Source organism: Alosa pseudoharengus, unplaced genomic scaffold (genome assembly GCF_046254945.1).
Source record: "Alosa pseudoharengus isolate Yale_2024_CS ecotype anadromous, Long Island Sound unplaced genomic scaffold, YU_APseudo_1.1 YU_APseudo_1.1_scf_6, whole genome shotgun sequence".
NCBI lineage: Eukaryota > Metazoa > Chordata > Actinopteri > Clupeiformes > Clupeidae > Alosa > Alosa pseudoharengus.
Window position 1 is genome coordinate 14,871,529 of NW_027468848.1, and position 21,634 is coordinate 14,893,162.

General features: G+C 41.7%; 1 protein-coding gene across 1 annotated transcript in view; it reads right to left on the bottom strand.

The window, feature by feature from the left end:
* The window catches only part of loxhd1b (lipoxygenase homology PLAT domains 1b), a 25,874-nt gene extending 5,454 nt beyond the window's left edge, over window positions 1-20,420 (bottom strand). Inside the window, exons 1-32 of the mRNA XM_076270322.1 lie at window positions 20,355-20,420; window positions 20,006-20,294; window positions 19,242-19,356; window positions 17,066-17,146; window positions 16,484-16,668; window positions 15,823-15,921; window positions 15,012-15,160; window positions 14,129-14,252; window positions 12,878-13,128; window positions 12,210-12,345; window positions 11,765-11,925; window positions 11,537-11,623; window positions 10,782-10,917; window positions 10,398-10,552; window positions 9,865-10,025; window positions 9,703-9,779; window positions 9,299-9,495; window positions 8,969-9,161; window positions 7,953-8,113; window positions 7,355-7,673; window positions 6,458-6,609; window positions 5,962-6,095; window positions 5,221-5,369; window positions 5,030-5,134; window positions 4,722-4,850; window positions 4,310-4,474; window positions 3,917-4,098; window positions 3,432-3,548; window positions 2,178-2,340; window positions 1,766-1,920; window positions 986-1,195; window positions 412-529 (exon numbers count right to left, since the gene is read on the bottom strand). Of these exons, the coding sequence (XP_076126437.1) occupies window positions 412-529; window positions 986-1,195; window positions 1,766-1,920; window positions 2,178-2,340; window positions 3,432-3,548; window positions 3,917-4,098; window positions 4,310-4,474; window positions 4,722-4,850; window positions 5,030-5,134; window positions 5,221-5,369; window positions 5,962-6,095; window positions 6,458-6,609; window positions 7,355-7,673; window positions 7,953-8,113; window positions 8,969-9,161; window positions 9,299-9,495; window positions 9,703-9,779; window positions 9,865-10,025; window positions 10,398-10,552; window positions 10,782-10,917; window positions 11,537-11,623; window positions 11,765-11,925; window positions 12,210-12,345; window positions 12,878-13,128; window positions 14,129-14,252; window positions 15,012-15,160; window positions 15,823-15,921; window positions 16,484-16,668; window positions 17,066-17,146; window positions 19,242-19,356; window positions 20,006-20,285 (4,846 nt within the window). The 5' untranslated portion in view covers window positions 20,286-20,294; window positions 20,355-20,420. The remainder of the gene's footprint in view (window positions 1-411; window positions 530-985; window positions 1,196-1,765; window positions 1,921-2,177; window positions 2,341-3,431; window positions 3,549-3,916; window positions 4,099-4,309; window positions 4,475-4,721; window positions 4,851-5,029; window positions 5,135-5,220; window positions 5,370-5,961; window positions 6,096-6,457; window positions 6,610-7,354; window positions 7,674-7,952; window positions 8,114-8,968; window positions 9,162-9,298; window positions 9,496-9,702; window positions 9,780-9,864; window positions 10,026-10,397; window positions 10,553-10,781; window positions 10,918-11,536; window positions 11,624-11,764; window positions 11,926-12,209; window positions 12,346-12,877; window positions 13,129-14,128; window positions 14,253-15,011; window positions 15,161-15,822; window positions 15,922-16,483; window positions 16,669-17,065; window positions 17,147-19,241; window positions 19,357-20,005; window positions 20,295-20,354) is intronic.
* Between the last annotated feature and the right edge of the window lie 1,214 nt (window positions 20,421-21,634).

Sequence of the window (21,634 nt, forward strand, 5' to 3'; positions counted from 1 at the left end):
CCTGGCCCCATCTGTCCATCTTCCCCCTGACTCCCAGGTTACCTGGCCCCATCTGTCCATCTTCCCCCTGACTCCCAGGTTACCTGGCCCCATCTGTCCATCTTCCCCCTGACTCCCAGGTTACCTGGCCCCATCTGTCCATCTTCCCCCTGACTCCCAGGTTACCTGGCCCCATCTGTCCATCTTCCCCCTGACTCCCAGGTTACCTGGCCCCATCTGTCCATCTTCCCCCTGACTCCCAGGTTACCTGGCCCCATCTGTCCATCTTCCCCCTGACTCCCAGGTTACCTGGCCCCATCTGTCCATCTTCCCCCTGACTCCCAGGTTACCTGGCCCCATCTGTCCATCTTCCCCCTGACTCCCAGGTTACCTGGCCCCATCTGTCCATCTTCCCCCTGACTCCCAGGTTACCTGGCCCCTCCTCTACTGCCGCTGCTTTCTTCTTCTTCTTCTTTTTGTTCATGTTGCTGTCCAGACTCTTCATTGTAGTTTTAGAGCTGTTCTTGGAGTTCCTCTCTCCCTCATAGCCCTAATGGTGTAGAGGAGTGGTTACAGAAAGACTAACACGATGGAATCAGCACAGTCAGTCAGTATCTATCTACATTCCCATACAGTATCTATATAGAAATCCCTGCATTTTCACATCACATTGCTGTCATTATAGATTTTGGAATGTAGGCCAAACATATCACAATGGCATATTTCAGTTCATACTAAAAAACAACGTCTAAACTCTGGGTACATTGTGCCGTCACTACAGCTGAGCCTTGCTCTTTGGGTGTTGTAGTCAAGCCACAGGTTTAGTACCCTGGAGACCAAGGTTTGAGGCTGGGTGCGGTCACTCCCACTCGGAAAGCCTCCCTGTGCTACATGTATGTCCTTAGCAGGTGGGGGGTTCATTCCCCGTACATATGGAATATGTAACGGAGCGGAGAGATGGTCTCTTCACTCAGAGAACCAGGGTTACAACGTAACCCAATGTTACCTTCACATAAAAGGTCCTTTCGATGCGTTTATCCTCCTTCTTCTTAGAGAGCCAGCGTTCACACAGGAACATGTAGACTTCATCAGTGTCCACGTCCACCACCTCCACCTGATCCAGGTACCAGTCCGCTCCCAGCATAGAGTTGTCATGGCGAATCTTAATCTTGAACACCAAGCCAAGATCCACTGCCTCAATCGAGAACTTGTCCACCTGCAGGTAGAATCAGAGAACAAGCTTTTTTTCACTTCATAATATTTGTTCTCTGCTCTTGTTTTGGATCCAGGTTTATTCTAGGAATTCTAATTACCGGTAGCCTGTATGCTTTTAGTTATTATACATACAGTATTCACAACAAGCATTGCACACAACATGCAGTCTGCTTGCATTAATGCCATTTTGGAAAGGAAGGACAGGGCCAATGAAACATGGCTGTGAAGAAGCAGATATATGAATGCCAGTGTGCAACACATAACAAGCTTTTGCACTCTCTCTTTAAAACAACTTTTTGCACTCTGTGTTTAAAATGCTGCTGTTCCATGCCCCAACCTCCCCCTAGACTTAGAGGCTGGAAACACTGTCATTTGACCAAATCAGTTTGTTTCATTGGAAGCACATTAGCCTAACCCACAGAGCTTTGCAGCTCAATAGGATTATGTGTCAGATGGATATGACAGGATTTGAGGTTAGGGACTAGGGAGGGAAAAACTGACCACAAAAGACCCTGTGAAATGCATATCAGCACACCCAACTATTCCTTTCTGACAGCCTGATCAAACGTACCGCTCCTCTCTCAAACTTGTTACTGTTGCTCTCAGACTTGCGGAGTTTGCGTTCCCCGGTGTCACCTAAGTCCCCGTAGATGGTGAGGAAGACGTTGGCATCTGTTCCTGCTCCGTGTATGTCACCGGTCCTGACCGACACATTGTATGTGTGGGCTAGAGGAGGCCAGTGTGGAGCACAAATTAGCACATGGTTTTGTGTACATGTGACATGAAGATGGTGAAGATGGTACATGTGACATGAAGATGGTGTGCCTTTGTTGTCTATTACCAATACCATGCTTAATATAGCAAACACAAGTTAATAACAAACTCTATTCATTTGTACTAGGTCAACATAATTTGTGAGCTATTGCATTTCTTTAATAGGCTGTGACTAAATAAGCTGGGCCTGAGGTGTGAGTGGCACATACTCTCCAGTGCATCGTCCACCTCCGTCTCGTTGACCTTCAGCGTTCCATCTCTCAGCAGCTTCTCTGTGATGATGTCAGAGGGCACCAGCTCTAGCACCGTCTCACCATCCTCCTCGGACCGTGCCAACCAACGCTCACACGGAAAGATGACAGTCTCTGAGCCCTGACAGAAAAGGGTATGGGAATACACCAACCTAACTTTACATAATTACATATAAGTATAAGTAAGTATATATACTCTTTTGATCCCGTGAGGGAAATTTGGTCTCTGCATTTATCCCAATCCGTGAATTAGTGAAACACACACAGCACACAGTGTACACACAGTGAGGTGAAGCACACACTAATCCCGGCGCAGTGAGCTGCCTGCAACAACAGCGGCGCTCGGGGAGCAGTGAGGGGTTAGGTGCCTTGCTCAAGGGCACTTCAGCCATGCCTACTGGTCGGGGTTCACTTTTTATACTGCTCAAAAAAATTAAGGGAACACTTACAGTTTTCCACAATTGTTAAAACACATTTTTTTGAAACTTTCCACCCTTTTCTCCATTCTCAAACTACATTCACAGAATGTCTGACAGTTCTTGCAAAATAAAACACTCGCCTCAAAAGTTTTACTTGTGCTCGGAACCAAACAGTGTTAGAGTACTGATCCAGTGTATGATTGAAGTGTTCCCTTAATTTTTTTGAGCAGTATATGTTTATATGACATGTTTGAACATATGGGCTTTTTACATATTAAGATGAAGCATTAGGCTTACTTGTACACCATGCTTCTGCACAGTAGCAATGCTGTAATATAGTATACACTGCAAAAACTGCTTATCTAACAAAATCTCACCAAGTGTTATTAATCTTATATCAAGATAAAAAAACTAGTTGGTATTGTTTTCAGTATAAAGAGACTTACCTAGCGCTTTCTTGTGAAAACATTTGACTTAATTTTAAAAAAGTTTGACTTATCTTAAAACAGCTCATCCTGAAAACAAGCAAATTTGTCTGCCAGTGCGTTAAGCAAATGTGTCCTAAAAACAAGCAAATTTGTCTGCCAGTGCGTTGAGCAAATTTGTCTTGATAAGACTTCTTAAAATAAGTCAAAGTCTTCTTTAATTAAGTCAAAATGTTCTTTTGAGAGGGCGCTAGGTAAGTGTTTTCATACTAAAAACAATACCAAATAGATTTTTTAATCTTAATATAAGATTAATAACACTTGGTTAGATTTCATTTTTTGCAGTGTACTTTGTTGAGCAAACTAACCTTCCCCTTCCTCAGTAGTCGTCTGATCTCCACTCTGTCCAGATGCCAGCCAGGGTTCGTTCCTCTGTTGTCATGTCCTATGCGGATCTTCTCAATTATATCACCCACATCTTCCAACTGTGTGGATGGAGTTTATATCATGTTGTGAAATCGTATTCTTTGTCACATGCACTACATTTAGTTTAATATTTGGAAAAAGATATTTTAAAAGTATGAAAAGTGTAAAGTTATAATAATATATAAAGTCACCATTTCAAATGTATGTGTTTTAATCAAATTTATTTTCGATTGTAAAAAAAATCCCACCCTCTGTATAACTTCATATTTAGACATTTCTGGGTTTAGTAAAGACAGTAAAGAGTATAACGAGATGGTATTTGCCATGACGTTTTAGCAGACTATGAAGTGTGAAGTGTTTGAGCATCTGTGTGTGACCATTGATTTCTGAAGTTTACCCTGAAAATGTTTTATCATAGCTCACTAACCTCCACAATGAACATATCCTCAGCTCCCCTTTCAAAGAACAAGCGCCTCTCTCTCTCATTGACACAAAGATGTTTCTGCTCTGTACATACACCTTTGCTGCCATAGAGGACGATGAAGACGTCAGCATCGGTACCCGCCCCAAAAACATCACTGGTGAAAGTTTTAATCTCATATGGGACAACTGGGATTTAAAAGAGAATTTGTTATTAGAAACCAATCAGGGAGCATAGGACACAGAAAAAAGTCTATCCTGAAAAATGATTGAATCAATAAATATAAAAGTACAGAGCTTCATATTGTGATATAATGATCAATATGATTCTTAATATTTTGATATAATGATCAATAGCATTATACTATATTTCAATAATGGCTGAAGCCTGAGTTCTTACAGGGGACATAATACTCTGTCTGGAGATCTGCAGAGTAAAGATCTCTCACGATGGCTCCATCATCCTCCCCTGGGTCAAGCCAGCGGCCACATGGGAAGCGGAGTCTCTGGCCTTGAGAGGGAGCGTTGATCTCCACCCAGTCCAGAAACCAGCCAGATGACCCCCCTGAGTGAGTCAAGGGCCAGGGCCCAGGGGTGAGACACACATCACCACAGACACATTTTCACCTTTAGCCAAACATTTTAATAATTATTAGAGCCTTTCAGTTCTCCTTTAAAAAAGCAGAACCCTGATATGAACAGTTCTAAAATAAAGCCTCAAACAATGTCGGGTTTTCATGGATGCATACCACATGTGCTTCTTTGACAAAGACTGACCTTCATCTCAGAAATGAGTGCCAAGCCACACCTACCTGAATTGTCATGACCAATCCGCACCTTCTTTAGCTCTCCAAGGTCGACAGCCTCCACAGTGAACTCTTCAATCATGCCCTGCTCAAATTTGTTCTTGTGGAGTTTACATGCTTTCAAGTTGATTATACCTGAATAGAAAAATAAACACATGACCAACACTACATTCTTCTGTTACGCCAGTACATGGACTGGCTAGCATCACCACTGCAATTACATTACTGACAAAAAAAGGTTCCAAGGAATTGAAACCAATGACAGAATGATTCATATTTCACCAAATTCAAATGATGCTGCTGTTTGAGTTTACCAGTGTCATCCTTCTCCCCATACAATATGGCAAAGACATTGGCATCAGTTCCTGCATACTTCTTGTCTCCAGTCTTGACCCGCATGGTATATGTTGTTGACATAGCTATGAATTAAAAAAAAGTAAAACATATATAAAATGGAAATCAAATGAAATCTCCTCATGTTAGTGCTCTAGACCCTGGTCATCACCTTTCTGCTCCAGTCCGAGCTTAGCTTCGCCTCCCTCCTCGTCATCCTCACTCTTCCTCATGAAAGCCTCATCCACTGGCACCAACTCTCTTGCTATTTGTCCATCATCCTCATCGATGGCCAGCCAGCGGTTGCAGGGGAAATAGTACCTGCATGGGTTATGAACAACTATGGTCAAACTGACAGACCAATTGCCTTAAAATATTTGGCATCATTATGAAACAATCTGTGTTAAAAAAAAAAAAATTCTGAATACTTTCTGAATGCACTGTAATTTACATTCAAAGAAATACATTAAATATAAATGGAATCTTATGATGATGCATTTATAACCAATCATTCATGATTTCCTCCATAGACCTCTGAAGTTTGCCTACAAATAGGAACCAAAGCAGCCATCTTTGCCCATGTAAAGAGATCCAGGTGTTAATTGAAGCTAACTACCTATGGCAAGTTACATTGCAAGTTAGCTCTGGGGTAGCAAAGTTTGCCGTCTTAACGTCCCGAAGATCACAGTACCCACTCAAAGGCAGAGGACAAAAGTGTGTTGAGCAAACGTCTGCATTTCAAAGTTTAACAGGTGCAATAATTCAAAATCGCCACGTTATTTTCCCATAGGAAAAATCGCAAGATACTGGATCTTAAAGATGGCTGTTTTTTGTGTAGGAGCACTTCAGAGGACTATTGCCCAGAACAGGAAGTTTGAAATGCTGTGGAGAGTGAGAGAAGGATACTACATACGTGGTTTCATCTTTGGTGTCCACAATCTCCACCCTATCCAAGTACAAGCCTGAGTTAGGACCTGTGTCATCATGACGAATTCTTAGCTTCTTCAGTGGACCCAGGTCCACAGCTGTGATGGAGAATACATCCTCCTGCGGATGTCCACACACACACACACACACACACACACACACACACACACACACACACACACACACACACACACACACACACACACACACACACACACACACACACACAGACACACACACACAGACACACACACTTTAGGGGATTTTCCCCTGTGGCTGTATAATTAGAATATACCCAAAGGGATAGTTTAGCAATTGGATTGAATTATACATGTGTTGGGATGACCAGATGAGTAAAAGTATACCTCCACATCAACTGGCTACTATCAAGTTCAGCTTGATAGCTTCAGAAACACTGGCAAAGAGTGATGGGCCACAGGTTGTTCTTATCAGTGCAGCTCTGTGTAATCTGAAACCCCTACCTGTCCACTCTCGAACTTGTTCAGGTAGTTGGACTTTCTCAGGAAGCGTTCCCCTGTGTCTCCGTTCTCCCCGTAAATATTGACGTAAACGTTGGCGTCTGTTCCAGCACCCCACATGCTGCCAGTGAACACACTGACTTCGTAGGTGTTCTCTTAAACAGATACAAAGGCAGGAGCACTTTGTGTGAATCATAGAGAAGGTACAATTCCAATTAATATCAAATTAATGAGAAGAAATGTAAAGGTTTCTATTCATATCAGTAAAAAAGGGAAAATCTGGAAATGTTTTATGATCATTATTATGTATTTGCCATTTTAGAAGATGCACACTTTGAAAACTAAAAGTAAATTGTAAATTAGACCACAAACTCTAGCATAAGGACAGTAAATCACATGCAATGAAATGATTTAACCATGAACCCTGTTTGCCTTTAGATGTTTGAACAAGTTGTCTCCAAACTACCTAATTGTAATTCCAATTTAAATACTTGCTTCTGTTACTCCATTATAACATGTTTTATAACATATAGTTTTAAGATTTGCAGCCTATTCACTTAGAATGATACCCATATCTGAGAAAAATATTGCCTCATGCTGCCATTATTATGTCATGCTAAATGGTCGTAGTTGTTCTAAGTACCATACCTAATCTGTTTTGGCATCACGTCTATCATTAAGACAACTATCAGGGTAGGCAAAGCAACATTACAACATTCTATAGTAACTGTCATGATGACTCATTATAGGCCATGATTGATAATGTCACAATATAAAATGTACACACATTTCTATGTTTTCCCTTGGTGAATGTGTGCTGTTGAAAGGCTCTCAAAGCTATACATTATTTTCATGGTTGCCATTGAATATCAAATGTTATTAAATATTTGGGAAAATTACCTTCAAGGTCCTCAGCATCGTCAGGTAGCAGCTCCACTACGATCTCTCCATCTTCCTCATCTGTGGCCAGCCAGCGGTCACAGGGGAATGAGTACGTCTGTACGATCTCCTGCAGCTCCTGTGCGTCATCCTCCTCCTCATCCTCTTCCCCCTTTTTCTTTTTCTTCTTCTTTTTCTTGTCCTCCTTCTTTTCCTTGGGTACCATGCCCATCACCAGGCGCTTGACCTCCACTTTCTCCAGAAACCAGCCACTGCCCATTCCTGTGCCATCATGACCGATGCGTATCTTAAAGATCTTTCCCACGTCCGCTGCCTCAATCTGAAGGGAAGCAATCACAGAAACAATCAGCTCATCTGACTTTGCCTTTAAGAAATTCAGATTGTAAATGTAGTATCTGAAATAATGACAAGTGGAAAAGTGGATTTTACATTCAGATTGTTCTTTTAAATGCTTGCCATCTTCATAATTTTCACATTTCGAAATGGTTCATGATACAACGTTTTTGCATTCTTGCTTAGAAGATACAATAATGCCAGGACATTCTGTTTCTTTACATAAACCAAAAAAGGGAACTAGACAAAACATTTAACCCATTACCTTGAAGATTTCTGTTGTCCCCCTCTCATAGTTATTGGACCTGCTACTTAATGTAAGCAGTTCTGTCTTGCCTTCGTCCCCATACATCTGGAGAAAGACATTGGCATTGGTGCCCCCAGCAAAGACATCACCAGTAACAACTGTGACCTCATAGTTTATCACTGGAACAAAAAAAGACAATCGTGCCAACAATAATCTTTCAATTTAAAAAGATCAGATTAAATACAAACATTAGTAGCACTGTATTATCACATAATTGCAAGGACTCAAATGCCCGCATGTGTTTTTCACTGCAGCAATAGACTTATAGGAACCCTAAAGGGCCTATCACATTACACGCGGCATGCGCTATGAAATGCATTATAGTCAATGGCTTGCGCGCGCAAGAACTAGTCTGCCGCTGCGCTGAGCAAAGCGCAGCGCACGCGGCATTTTGCCGCTTTGACCGTGCCGCGGTCAAAGTTCAATCAGGTCGCGCTGTGAGTCGTTGGTATTTTGCGCTGAGCCCAGTGGCAAGCACAACAAAAATCTTTGGGACGTTACCTCAACCAAGAGCAACCTAGCGGCGAGCGCAGCGCATACCGTGTACAATGTGATAGCCCCTTAAGGCAGGGATCACATTAGCCAGCGGCAAGCGGCAGGTTTCCTATTGTTCTCTATGGTTCGGCAGCGGAGCGGTGGCAACGCTGGCGTAACGCTAGCGTTGAACAAGCTGAGCGTTGAACTTGGTTCAACTTTCAAAGCGCAACGCGAGCGTATTCAATTGACAACCCTTTTGTGTTGCTTAGGAATGAGATAAAACTTATTATGGTCTGAGCGTTGTGTTACGTTTGCCGCTGCCGCTTGCCGCTGGCTGATGTGATCCCCGCCTAAGAATGCCTTTGAATGCCTTAGAATATTTTTATAAAACATTGCATTCCTATATCCTTTGAAACATATCATAATACCATAAAAAATATACGAAATATTTTAAAACAGAAATCACACAAAATGTCACAAAATCAGCTAATGCTTACATTTATCCAGTTCCAGAATCTCACTGGGGTAGATCTCCACCTCTGTCTTCCCATCGGCCTCGTCCTGGCTGAGCCAGCGGTGGCTGGGGAACATGTAGTGATATCCGTGCACCGGCACCATGATCTGGACACTGTCCAGAAACCAGCCCGCTCGCATGCCCTCATTGGTGTGACCAATCATCAATCGGTTTATCTGACACAACCAGGACAGCAGTTTTAAACAACATGTTTGAAGACCGGTTGTAAACACCATGTGTTGTCACATGTTTAAAAAAGCGGTTATGAGTGTGAGCAAAGTAGGCCTATTATAAAAGGAATAGATGAGCATACTTGTCCAATGTCGAAGGTGTCCACTGTGAAAATGTCAACTCGGCCCGTCTCAAAGTAGTTTCGCAAGTTGTTGTCGGACACCACCAGCATCATCCTACTGGTGTCCCCTTTCTCTCCATACAGCTTCACAAAAACTTTGGAGTCAGAGCTGGCCCCACTGACGTTGCCTGTCTTTACTGCTATGTGATAGCTGACATCTACAAGCAGAGTGACACAGGTCACACACAAGCTATAATATGTTGACTCTGGGTTGTAGGCTACTGCTCTGCTCTGCATTCTTTAATGAAGCTTCATAAAATGTGGACTTGTGTTTTATGTTCACTGCTATTTTAAGGAGCATTCTTCATCTTATATCACTTTTTCAGCAAATGTTCATTATTGAGGAATTTATTCCCAACACTTACTGTACAGTCGCTGACCATCGGCAAATGGCACTAGCTCACGAACAATCTGTCCATCATCTTCATTACGGTCAAACCATCTGAAACCATCAGATCCATGTAAAAAACATGTAATAATCCATAATTGGATGCCATGACTACAATGGTCACTCATCCACGTCTCACCTGTTGCAGGGGAATATCACCGCCTCGCTCTCCGTCTTGCCTTCTTCCCTCACTAAAACTTTATCAAGGAACCAGCCACAGCCACCACCGCGCCCATCATGACCAATCCGAACCCTCCTCACTCTGCCGATGGACACTGCCTCGATTATGAACTCATCTGCCTACAAAGGAGCGCCACAGCAACGGGTTTGATTAGCCAGATAACTATTAACCACAGTTCATAAATGTCTTTCTAAAGCCCTCTGGATTACTTAATAAAATAAGGGGCCAAAGCATATCCTTGGGTACTTCACAGGACATAGTAGTAGATGAGAAAAATGCCCTCCAGCCCCTGGTGAGATGTAAACAAACTGAGAGGCATACCTGGAAGTTGCCTTTACATTACACAAAAGACAGTGGCATCTAAATCTGCACCAAGATCCAGAAAGTCACCAGAATCAACAATCAGAAGGATGGTTGGTTTCATGGTTAATAAGTCAAATAAAACCCCTTTTGTGATCTAAGATTCCAGCATGCGCCTCGTTGTTACTCACATTGCCTTTCTCAAACTTGTTAACGTTGTTCTTGCAGTTGACAAGGGTCCGGTCCCCGCTGTCACCCAGATCTCCAATGAGGCAAAGGAAGACGGAGGCGTCTGTGCCACTGCCCCCCACATCCCCAGTGCACACAGTCACTCTGTATTTAATCACTGAAACAAACAAACAAACATCTTGATCTGTATTTAATCACTGAAACAAACAAACAAACATCTTGAACTGTATTTAATCACTGAAACAAACAAACAAACATCTTGAACTGTATTTAATCACTGAAACAAACAAACAAAGATCTTGATGCTTAACACCCGGATCATTTCATCATTTTACATAACAGGTATTGCATGGAAAACGATTTGTCTACAATCTGTGCATCCTCACATGGAAGCGGCTCAGATACTTCATCTCCTGATGCAGGAAGCTCTCGTACGACCTCATTATCATCTTCGTTAGTGTCCAACCAGCGCTCACATGGGAATTTATACAACTCCTTGGTCAAAGTCTTCATGAGGGAGGCCTGGGAAAGAAAGGATGTTTCAAACCAGTATGTGACCAGCAATCTGTCATTTATTTCAGTGATGTGGCACAGGACAACTATGATACAGTTTACAAGTGAAAACACTGTAAAAAAGGAATAAAGCACGCATATCCAAAGTATTAAGTTGGGTTCTGGACAAAAAGGTCAACAATGGAAGAATGAAAAAAAGTCCACTACACCAGCTCCCAATGAATGCTTAATTTATTGCGACGAAGGGCTAGTGCCCGAAACATCGCAATAAATTAAGCATTTATTGAGAGCTGGTGTAGCGGACTTTTTTTCATTCTTCCCAAAAGTAAAAACACACCACCACAGCTCTATGGTCTTCAGAAGATCATTTGGTGACACTGAACCTGTGACCTACACATCATTTCTTGGTAAGAGGATCAGCTTGGTCGAATGTTCACCATGTGATGTTAACTGATGTTCACCATGTGATGTTAACTAAATGCACATATTGTGTAACTGATGTACAACAAAATGCAAGTCACATTCTTCCTTTGGAATCTTGATGCTCTACAGCATATAACAGCAAACCCAAGGTTATTACTTTGCACAGAAAGGGCTTGTTTGACAAGACATAAGGTGTTTTATTCACCTTCTTTAAATGCCATCCTGCGAATGGATTCCGTTTTTCATGCCAAAGACGCACTTTTGTCAGTTTCCCAAGATCTGGAAGTTCCACCTGTGAAAGGAGTTATTGTATTCTACAAGTTGGACTATTCCACAGGATCACAAGTGTGTCACAGAACTCACAACTTAACTTAAACTATAATTGGGAAAAAAGTTTGAGGAAAAAAGCTATCAAAAAATCTGCAGGCCTTACAATAAATTTATCCAGCTGGCCCTGTTCAAAGTTGTCAGTCTTGTTATCTAGCCTCATTGCGTCTGACTTGCCCTTCACTCCATAGATCTGGAAGAACACAGTTGCATCTGTCCCTGCCCCAGGCAGATCGGACGTCCAGATCCACAGTGACCAAGGGTGCTCTGCCAGATGGGAGATGAAGTTACAACAAGACCATTAGCCACTATATTGTCTCACTCAATGAGTCATTCAACCAATGGCAGAATAGTATGTAATTTCATTCTGTAGGCTACTCGTCATCTCTGCTGACAATGACTGAGGTCTTTTCAAAGTGTACATCTAAATAATATGATTGTATGCCATTTAATGGTGCTTTGCGCAGTAATTGGTGCAGCAATCACTTCATTGTACATGTATAATGAGTAAAGTCAAAGACAAAAGGTGTATTAGGCTTTAAGCAACCTACTTTTCTGTCTCTTCTGGCGCAGGGAAACCATCTCATAGAGCTCTCTCTCAATTAAACCATCACCTTCGTCCTCATCTAGCCACTTACAACAGGGGAAGGTCTGTTCAATGCCTGTGAAGGGACAAAACACCACCACCTGCAAAAGAGCAGGGCAAATAGGGGAGTGTTCACAGATGGCAATCCCAACATGACAGCAGGTAACACTAAAACATACAGTTTGTATTGTCCTGCCTGCCTCTGACTCAAACATACATGCTAGCATGTTTGCTAGCATAGCATACCCACTTCCCATATGTGTATGGGAGGACATACTATAATGAAGCTAAAAACCATGGGATGTAGTGTTAGCCCATGGTTACCTTTACATTATTTAATAAATTCAGTATATCCTACTGATCACTTACATTGTAAGGCTAGCTTTATCATAGGCAGAAAAGATTAATTCTAATGACTGAAGACATGATGTTGTCTCACCCTATGGTGCAAACTGACATTTGATGAATCATTGAGTGATTGAGTTTGAATTATTATAGAGATCAATCCAGTGCCTCTTGGACAGTGAAAATGTAGCATTCCATCATGAGTTGTCTTCAGTCAATTGTGAAGTACTAACTAAGTATCTTTCCAGAGCAATTTCCAGACAGTGCGTTGCTTAGGTTTAATCTCACCTTCTCACAGTACCATCCAGAGCTGACACCCCCGTTGTCATGACCAATGGTTACACGACTGAGAGGGCTGAGGAGAGCAGCTATCTCCACATTAAAGATGTCTGTTAGGGCACGCTCAAACTTGCCACCCTCCAAGAAAACCTTCCCACTGTTCTTCAGGCCCTTGGAGCCATGCATGACCATGTGGATCTTTGAGTTGGTACCAGCCCCTCTGATGTTGCCTGTCACTACCTGGACGTTGTACATGATCCCTACAAAGATACAGTTACTCGTTATCTCAATAAGTCACTGTGTTCTGGAGGACAACTAACCCTGTGACACAGTTTCAGGGGGAAAAGATTATCAAAACATCGCAGTCAAAGCTGCAGTTGGCAAGGTTTTTTTGATCATATTCACTGAAACCGATACTATGCTCCGACAGAACAACATAAATCAGCCGATTTTAGAAAACCCCCGCACTTCTACCTCCACCTAGAGCCTGTTATTTGTTTTGCAAAAATCCACAGCTCCCGGTTCTTCTGGTCCAATCAGAGCAGGGCAGTGTGAGATCTGACTGTCAATCACAGTCTGGTGCGGACTGACGAGCACAAACTCGATGAGAGGTTGCTCGGTGGTAGTGGGGGAGGGGGGGGAGTTGTAAACATTCAACATTTTGGCTAAGTCCCCTTAATCTGTCAGACTTGCCAACTGCAGCTTTAAGTCCCAAGAAGCGAGCGTAACCACCTTGCTCTTGTATCTCATTAAGTGGAGCATGGCATTTATAATAGCACACCGGTAGCAGCTCTTTCTGGGAAGGACCTGGCTTCTGGCTGGATGTTATCTGGGACCATAGTTTTAGTCCCCTAATACCGATAAATACATTCATGTAAATTGTGGTAAATGTGGTAAAATAAGGGAAGAGTGTCAAATGTAAATTTGACTTGCAGTGGTTGTCTTCTTAAGGTTCGTGGGGTCTGCTCCCCTTTCTCTCTGTCAAACTACACAATCTGTTACACAACGGCCAGGTCTCAGCAGACCTGGCAGTTGCTGCTTATCAAACAAACTTTCTTTACACTATCAAAAATGTGAATCAAGTGAATTATTAGCAACCTGCAACCTACTTGTTAGTTTTCCCTAAACATAATCTGGTACAAACCTTAACTAACCCCATTTGGTCTTTGTCAAGAGATTTGTAGTGTATTATTAACTGTATAACTGTGTATTACATTGCTTTACTTCTTACATCTAGTGGAATACCATAGAAGATCTCACCAGTAGGCTGACTCCCCCCAACCAGCACGTCCCTCTGGATTTTCCCATCATCCTCATCGATGGCGAACCAGCGCCCTAAAGGAAACTCATAGATGATTTTGTTACCCATATCGTCCAGAATCACCTGTTGGAGAAAGAGCACCAAAGATGAGTTTGATAAAAAAAAAGGATTGTTTTATTTATGAAATTTTAATTGATATATAGTGAGTAGGCCTAGATGTACATGTTCAAACAAAAAGGCCTATGAGAATGTAAAATATACTATTGAGCAGGGTTCTTTCATGGGTAGCCTATAGGAAGGATGAAGTCGATTTGTGCTTGTTTGTATTTGCTACTGAGTAGTAGTCAAAGTAAGGTAATTAGTTAAATGCCTAACAACAACAGAACATGGGTTTAATTCAAAACAGCGTCAGGATGTAGCAAGGCAGCGTGAGGCAGAGGGCATGCTGTTGCTGCGTGCTACCTAACAGGAGATTCCCCAGCTAGAGTGGCTCTCGCTGGGTAAGACAATCCTGTAAAATAAGCTGGTGTTTCCTTTCAGCTGCAGATAGGGTGACTGATCAGCGAGAGAAAATGATCTCATTTGCAGAGACCATGTGCCCTGCCCAGCCCAGCTTAAGTACCATGGTGTTGTGGGGGTTGAGGTTGGGCAGCATATGACAACATGTCATAGTGCTCACTAATCAACACTACACTCTTCAATGAAAAGGGAAAACAAAGAAACTGGGGGCATGAGATTGATCAGACTGTTTGACAAACAATTAAAACCACCAGTCTATCTTAGTTGTTTGACATACTCCCTGATACTTTTTGAAGGGCTATTACTGGAAATCCTATTGCAATATTAATAAACTAATTGTAACTTAAGGCCAGGCTTGTCTACCTTGTCCACAAACCAGCCTGCTGAGGATCCTTTGTTGTTGTGGCCGATTGTGATTTTACGGACTTTTCCCAGGTTTGGTGCCTCAATGGTAAATTTGTCCTCAGTGCCTCTTTCGAAGTTGTTTTTGTCATTGTCCAATCGCCGCTCCCCTACAGAAGAGGTTTGGGGGAGGGGGGGGGGTGACTTCAATATAGTCCACATCATTATAGAGTCACTGTAGATCAGGGGTTCTCAATTGTTTTGGTTCCAAGGATCGCTTTTGGGGGAAAAAAATTTCTGAGGTCCCCCTCATAACCATAACATTTAAGCATGCCATTTGTCTTCTCTGAAGTTGTGGCCAGGTCCACTATCGAATGTTTTTCGGCAGGTGTATAACTTTGTCTTTTGTCCATTTTGGATTTTGTATCACTTGTTGACATGGACTGACTCATCAAACATTTCATCAGCTGACAAATAAGCCAAGCTAAGCAGCAGTAGTAATGGTTCTTCAGTGAAATTTTTCAAGTTAAATATTAATGTGGGTGGGAGCAAATTGACACAACTTGCTTGTTTTATGGGTGAAGAGGGGGGCCATCTGTAGATATGAATTTTTAAAATTATAAACCTCAACTTTATAATTTCCTAGAACTATTTTGTGGACCCCTTGGCTATGGGTCATGGACCACACTTTGAGAACCACTGATGTAGATTAAGTTTCAAATAGTGATATTTTTCTGTTTGTTGTAAGCCTGAAACTTTATGTTTCATGACTATGTTTAGACCAATGAATATACTCCCTAATTTCAGGTAATAATATTAATGTTGCATTTACCTGAGTCTCCAAACTCTCCAAAAATATTGATGAAGACATCAGCATCTGTTCCACTTCCCTTAACATCAGGTGTAAACACACTTACAATATATTTGTTGTCTGTTTGAAAGAAACACAAACATATGACATAATAAAAGTTGGACACTTGGCAAATTCAAATATAAATACCTTGACCCTTTTAGACATGAGACAAACTACAGTATTTTGTTCTTAGGGACAAGAGACGGTTGACATAACATTTTGACATAGGCCTTTCCAAATGTAGCTTAAACCTTTTATACAGATTAAATCAAATGTATTATTATCAAGTTATCATCACACAATTTGTCTGGATGTCTGAGGACATATATTAAATGATGGCTGTAGCAAGGTAAGAAACATTATGACATATGGCAGATTTTTAAAACTTTTTTCAAGCCTTGTATAAAATGGCCATTATTTGTAGTCTGATTAGATTCTGAACTTAGACTCTCAGTTGTGTAGAACCTTTGAAGCCCCTCAAGCTGATAACTAGAGGCCTTAAAGATTCTTCATCTTATCCTCATGGGGAAATTAGCTTTCTAACATTAAGCAGTATCTGTCAGTCTCCTCTCTTTTAGCAAAACAACCAACCACATTTGTCATAACCATTTCCTTCTATGCACATGGAAAGAGCACACACATTTTGGCATGTCCATGGGATCTGAACTGCCCAGCAGGTCTCTCACAAACAGGTGGTCTCCCTCATCTTTGCTTAGCCAGTTGTTGCAGGCGAAGTAGAAGCGCAGGTGAGGCCTGTTCATGTCGGTCACAGTCACGCGGTCCAGGAACCAGCTGGCATTCAAGCCTGTGTTATCATGTTCGATTCTGGAGCACAGACAAGGAGCAACTGTCACCCTCCCTGTAGACTACATGTGTCTCCACACACACACACACACACACATCTCACATTCTCACACAGGGACACAGCGTGCTCAGCAGACTAGGCCTTTCACTACGGACTGGACAGCTCTGAGGGAGCAGCCAAGGACATCACATCTGCAATCCGCATTTCTATCAAATCTATCAGAACCATCACAGATAAGATGAATAACTTTCAGCGGTTAGAAAACAGCTGGCAACATGAATGGGCAGGCTGCCACATATGCAGTGAGGATGGATGAAAGGATGAAATCAATTTAAGAAAACTATTTAGAGTTGGATATTGTATCTGTATTCTGTACCGTGAAATGAGAATATTGGTTTGCTGTGATGGTAGGCATACCTTATTTTCTTCAGAGGTCCAACATTGTGAGTTTTGAGCCGAAAAACATCTGTTTTGCTCTTCTCAAAAGCTGTTCTGCTCCTGTTAGACAAGAAGGTGATCCAGACATACATGCCTGTGGCATTAATTCTTTTTCACACCCCAACCAATGTCAGTTAATGAATATTTAACACCAATTGCAAGCTAACTGGCATATCCACACACATATTTAAAAATGATTCAGTATGGGACAAAAATAGTACGGGATCAACAATGTAAATCAACAAGGAAAAACTAAAGTCATAATCAGAAATACCTCTGAGGATGCAACTCACCCTTTTATGATAGATTAGTCCATTCTGACACACAGAAAAAATGTACAAACCAACATCGGCCTTCACCCATGTCCCCACAGCTAGATATGTGGTAGCCAATGTGAGAGCCTGGATCACTGCTTGCTTTAGTTATATTGTATGATGATTTCATATCTAATGAAAAATTCAACTCCCCACATTATCTCAAAACAACACATCTCACTGAAGTACTAACACTACATAATCAAAACAAAATGAGTTTACATTTTCTGCCATGTAAAATGATTTAAAACTCATTTCATACCTTAGATTCACATTTACATTAGTGTGTTTTCAATAGTTACATCTTACCGCACCTGGTGTAGCTATTTAAAACACATAATGTTTCAGTCACACGTAACAAATCAACAAGAAAGCAAAAAAGTCCTGTATACATGCCATTGCATCAATCTCCCTTGTATGAAATGCCATGCATAACTCCAGCACACATACTCACACATACTACAATTAATGTCAACTTCACCATGAGTGAAATATAAATACATAGTACTGTGTTGCAGTTTTTTTATAGCCAAACCAGGCTAGGAAAGATACAACACTGTGCTATGCATTTTTGAAAGAACCTTGATATTCCCACCACTGAATACTGCACACTGATCTTCTAGCCTTTTACCATGGTGTGTCTGGGCAGATGTTCAGTATCAGGTCTTTAACCGTTTTGAGCATGTGAGCATTGAAGGGTCTGTGATGAATTAGGATGAACATTGGTAAATGTTATGTTTTCTAACACTTTATCCTATAACCAAACAGCACAATGCATTTTTATAAATGTAAACATTAGAAAGGAAAAATAACAAATTCTGTTCCACTTTAAGAATAATTAGCTGTCCCACCAGTACATATCATTATAAAAAAAAAATTCACAGTAATCTTTCATACATAGAGTATAAGTTTTAGAATTCCCTTTTTTTACACCCTAAAAAAATCTATTACGTTTAACACACCCTTAAACATTTAACCTCTGGCATCCCAAATATACGTAAATAGTAAAGAGCAACTATGGGAAAATAATTTACACATTGTCCCAATGTCCGTGTGTTGTTTACCAATGTTCACCCTACACAAAGTTTTACCTATTTCATATAAAGAAACAAAAATAATTATATTTTTGTCATAACTATTGTTTTTCTTCTATGCATTGAGAACTCTGAAAATTCCTCTTAATACACTATTGTTATATACTTTTGCATTGGGCATAGTGTCATTATGATCTGAAAAAAACAATATTTTTTCTTGAACACCATAAGCTCATTAGCTGAGTTAATACCCTGTCTTTTGTCTCCTCTTTGTAGAAGTGTGTGACATTGCCTGCACATTGTCTAAGCAGAATTCTGCATATTTAATGGATTGACTTACGGTTATGGTTCCTAGCACAAAGGCCCATGGTAGAAGGTTCTAGAATATCATGTCCAGTAATTAAAAGGCTCAGTCCGACATCACAATCACAAACACAATCAGGAAGTAATCCTTGACTAGTTTCCCTTTCATTGTCAACATAAAGTGAAAACACTTTAAATACCTCTTTTCTGTGCTGTGGAGTTGGAGAGAAATAACAAGGTTTAACATTCTGAACCACTTACACCTCTACAGCAAAGCTTCTAGTAGGGATTTCTGCAGTGCCTATCTGGCTACATGACCAGCCAAAAGTAAACAACTGTGTAAGGCTTTCTCATTAACTAATACAGAATTATCCAAGTGCATGCAAAAGTCATAAAAGGTTGTCAATCTGACACGGGCGTTTATTCTTTTGTTTGGTATATGAAATTGCAAGATGTGTGTAAGAGATGTGTGTTGGGTGGCACCTCTGTTATGCAGGAACTCACTTGCTGGCAAGATGCAGCTTAGGTGTGATGCCATAATCTCCGAACAGAGTGACAAACACATTGGCATCTGTGCCCGCTCCGTTGACGTCTCCCGTGATGGTGACCACCTCATACACTGCCAGGGGTACAAGCCCACAGAAAAAGAGCAGGACAGTGAGAGATGGACAGCAGTCCTTAGGACCCCACTGAAGAGGCACGACCCACGAGCAAGGCCGCCTTAGTACGCACCGATGTATAATTAATGTGTGTGTAACACAGGCTGCTGTTTGACACTGAGACATATGGCTGATCCACTCCAGTGGTCAGCTCGAGACCCTGTCCATTCATCATGTGTGCGCTGAGGAGTTATGGTGTCAATCTTCCACACTGCCGTAGGTTCCCTGGCACACATTCATATTCCACCATAGTTAAGGATGTGCTTGTACATAACACAACTTCCAAAGGATGCTAAATACACATTAAACTGGTAACACAACACATGGAGTGTCCTTTAAAAAATGTGATATTTTAGGGGCTCTCTCTAAAATGTTTTTTTTTTGTTTGTTTGTTTCTTTCTTTGTCTGTTTCTCCTGAAGTGTCACAATAGCCCAACCCTTGAACTGGCACAGTTTCAGCTATTGTGGCTTGTCTGCACGATCAACTGCACGATTAATTGACACAGGTAAACAGAGGGTGAAGGGGGATCATGGCTAAAATACTTCAGAGTGGAGATAATCAAAATCAATCTATGAAATCTTTCTTTTTCACCAAAAACTCCACCTTACCTTTTTTCTTGTGGTACTCATCCTCATAGTTTTCGACTGCTTCCTCTTTGTAGTTTCTCAGTTCATTCTCATAGATCTCCACATAGTCCTGCTGCTTGGACTTCTTCTTGCCTTTCCCTTTTTTGTTATCTTCATCACTGTCTGCTCCTTTCTTTTTCTTCTCCTTCTTCTTCTTCTTGGAGTCCTCGTCGCCATCGCCCTGCTCGGCTGCGTCCTCCTCCTCTTTCCCCTTGTTTTTCTTTTTCTTCTCGTCTTTGGATTTCTTGTCTTTGGAGCCCATGTTGGCGTCCTTCACAGAAGACGCTCTCCTCTTGCTCTCCCTCGTGTTTCCCTTGCTCACTAACACAACATCCGGAAGCTTCTCTGCTCTCCTCTTCTTGTCTTTGCTCTTTGCATTGTCGCTGTCGCTGCTGCTCTTCTCGCCCCTGATCCATCCATCACTACTCACCTCTGGCCCATCCTCCTCTTCCTCCTGTGGGGCTCTCTTCCTCCTCCTCTTGGTCTGTACCTTTAGCTTCCCACTGCCTTCCTTCTTTCTCCTGGCTGCTCTCTCATCCGACGCATCGCTTCGGGAGTCAGACTCTTCTGTGTTTGTGTGACGGCTCTTCCTGGTATTGCCAGTACAATCTGTGCCACTGACCTGGCTTTTCCTCTTCGTCTTTGGTTCCCACTCCCTAGCGTCGTCATCCTCTTCTTCGGTTTCCTCCGCCGCCCGCTGTGTCTTCTTTTTTTTCTCTTTCGAGGGCATCTTTAATTTATTTACTGCTGTGTAACTGTAACTGGCTCCCGTACGTCCAGAGTGAAAGACGACTTCTTTGACCTGTGATGCTGTGGCGACCTGCCAGGGAGCTGGAGCCAGAAAGCAGGCCAGCTCAGTCTGCTGCCAAGTCCGACCAGGGCTGTCCTCCCCACGCTCTGCGCTCCACGGTCCACAAACCATAACCACTATTGTTGCTGGTTCATTAAGAATTCCATGTGACCCACACACACCTGTAAGTAGACACCTATTGGAGTTTCTAGTCAGCTCAAACTGCACATTTATACACTCCCCTTGTGTATATTTACCTCTTTATCCTGATATTTGTAGAAGATTCCTGTTTTTGTTTCTTATCATTTCTGTTAGGGTGTATGACTAATTTGAGTTACTTTCTAAATGTATTGCTTATGTTTAATGATATGACATAGTGGCAAGCAGTACCCTATACATTATGAACTATTTTGCTTCTCATTCAACAGGTAGCCTCTTTATCCACTTCTGATTACTGATGTCCTGTAGCGCTGAAACTAAGAGATGACTGTGATCTGGAATTGGTTGTGCTTGAGCATGAGAGTGGGGAGGCCCATGGAGAAACATCTGTACTTCCTCTCATCACCACATGGGGGACACCTTAATGCACACTCTCACAAAGACCAGGCAAAGCACTTATTCATCACTGCAGAGATGGACCCTCCAAAAGATTAAAGACTTTGGATGATAATAATAATACAAATAATAATAATAATAATAATAATAATAATAATCATCATCATCATCATCATCATCATCAAAATACCCATGTTACACTGTAGCTTGAATGTCAGTCCTCATTTGTCACTTTGGATAAAAGTGTCAGCTAAATTAGTAAACAA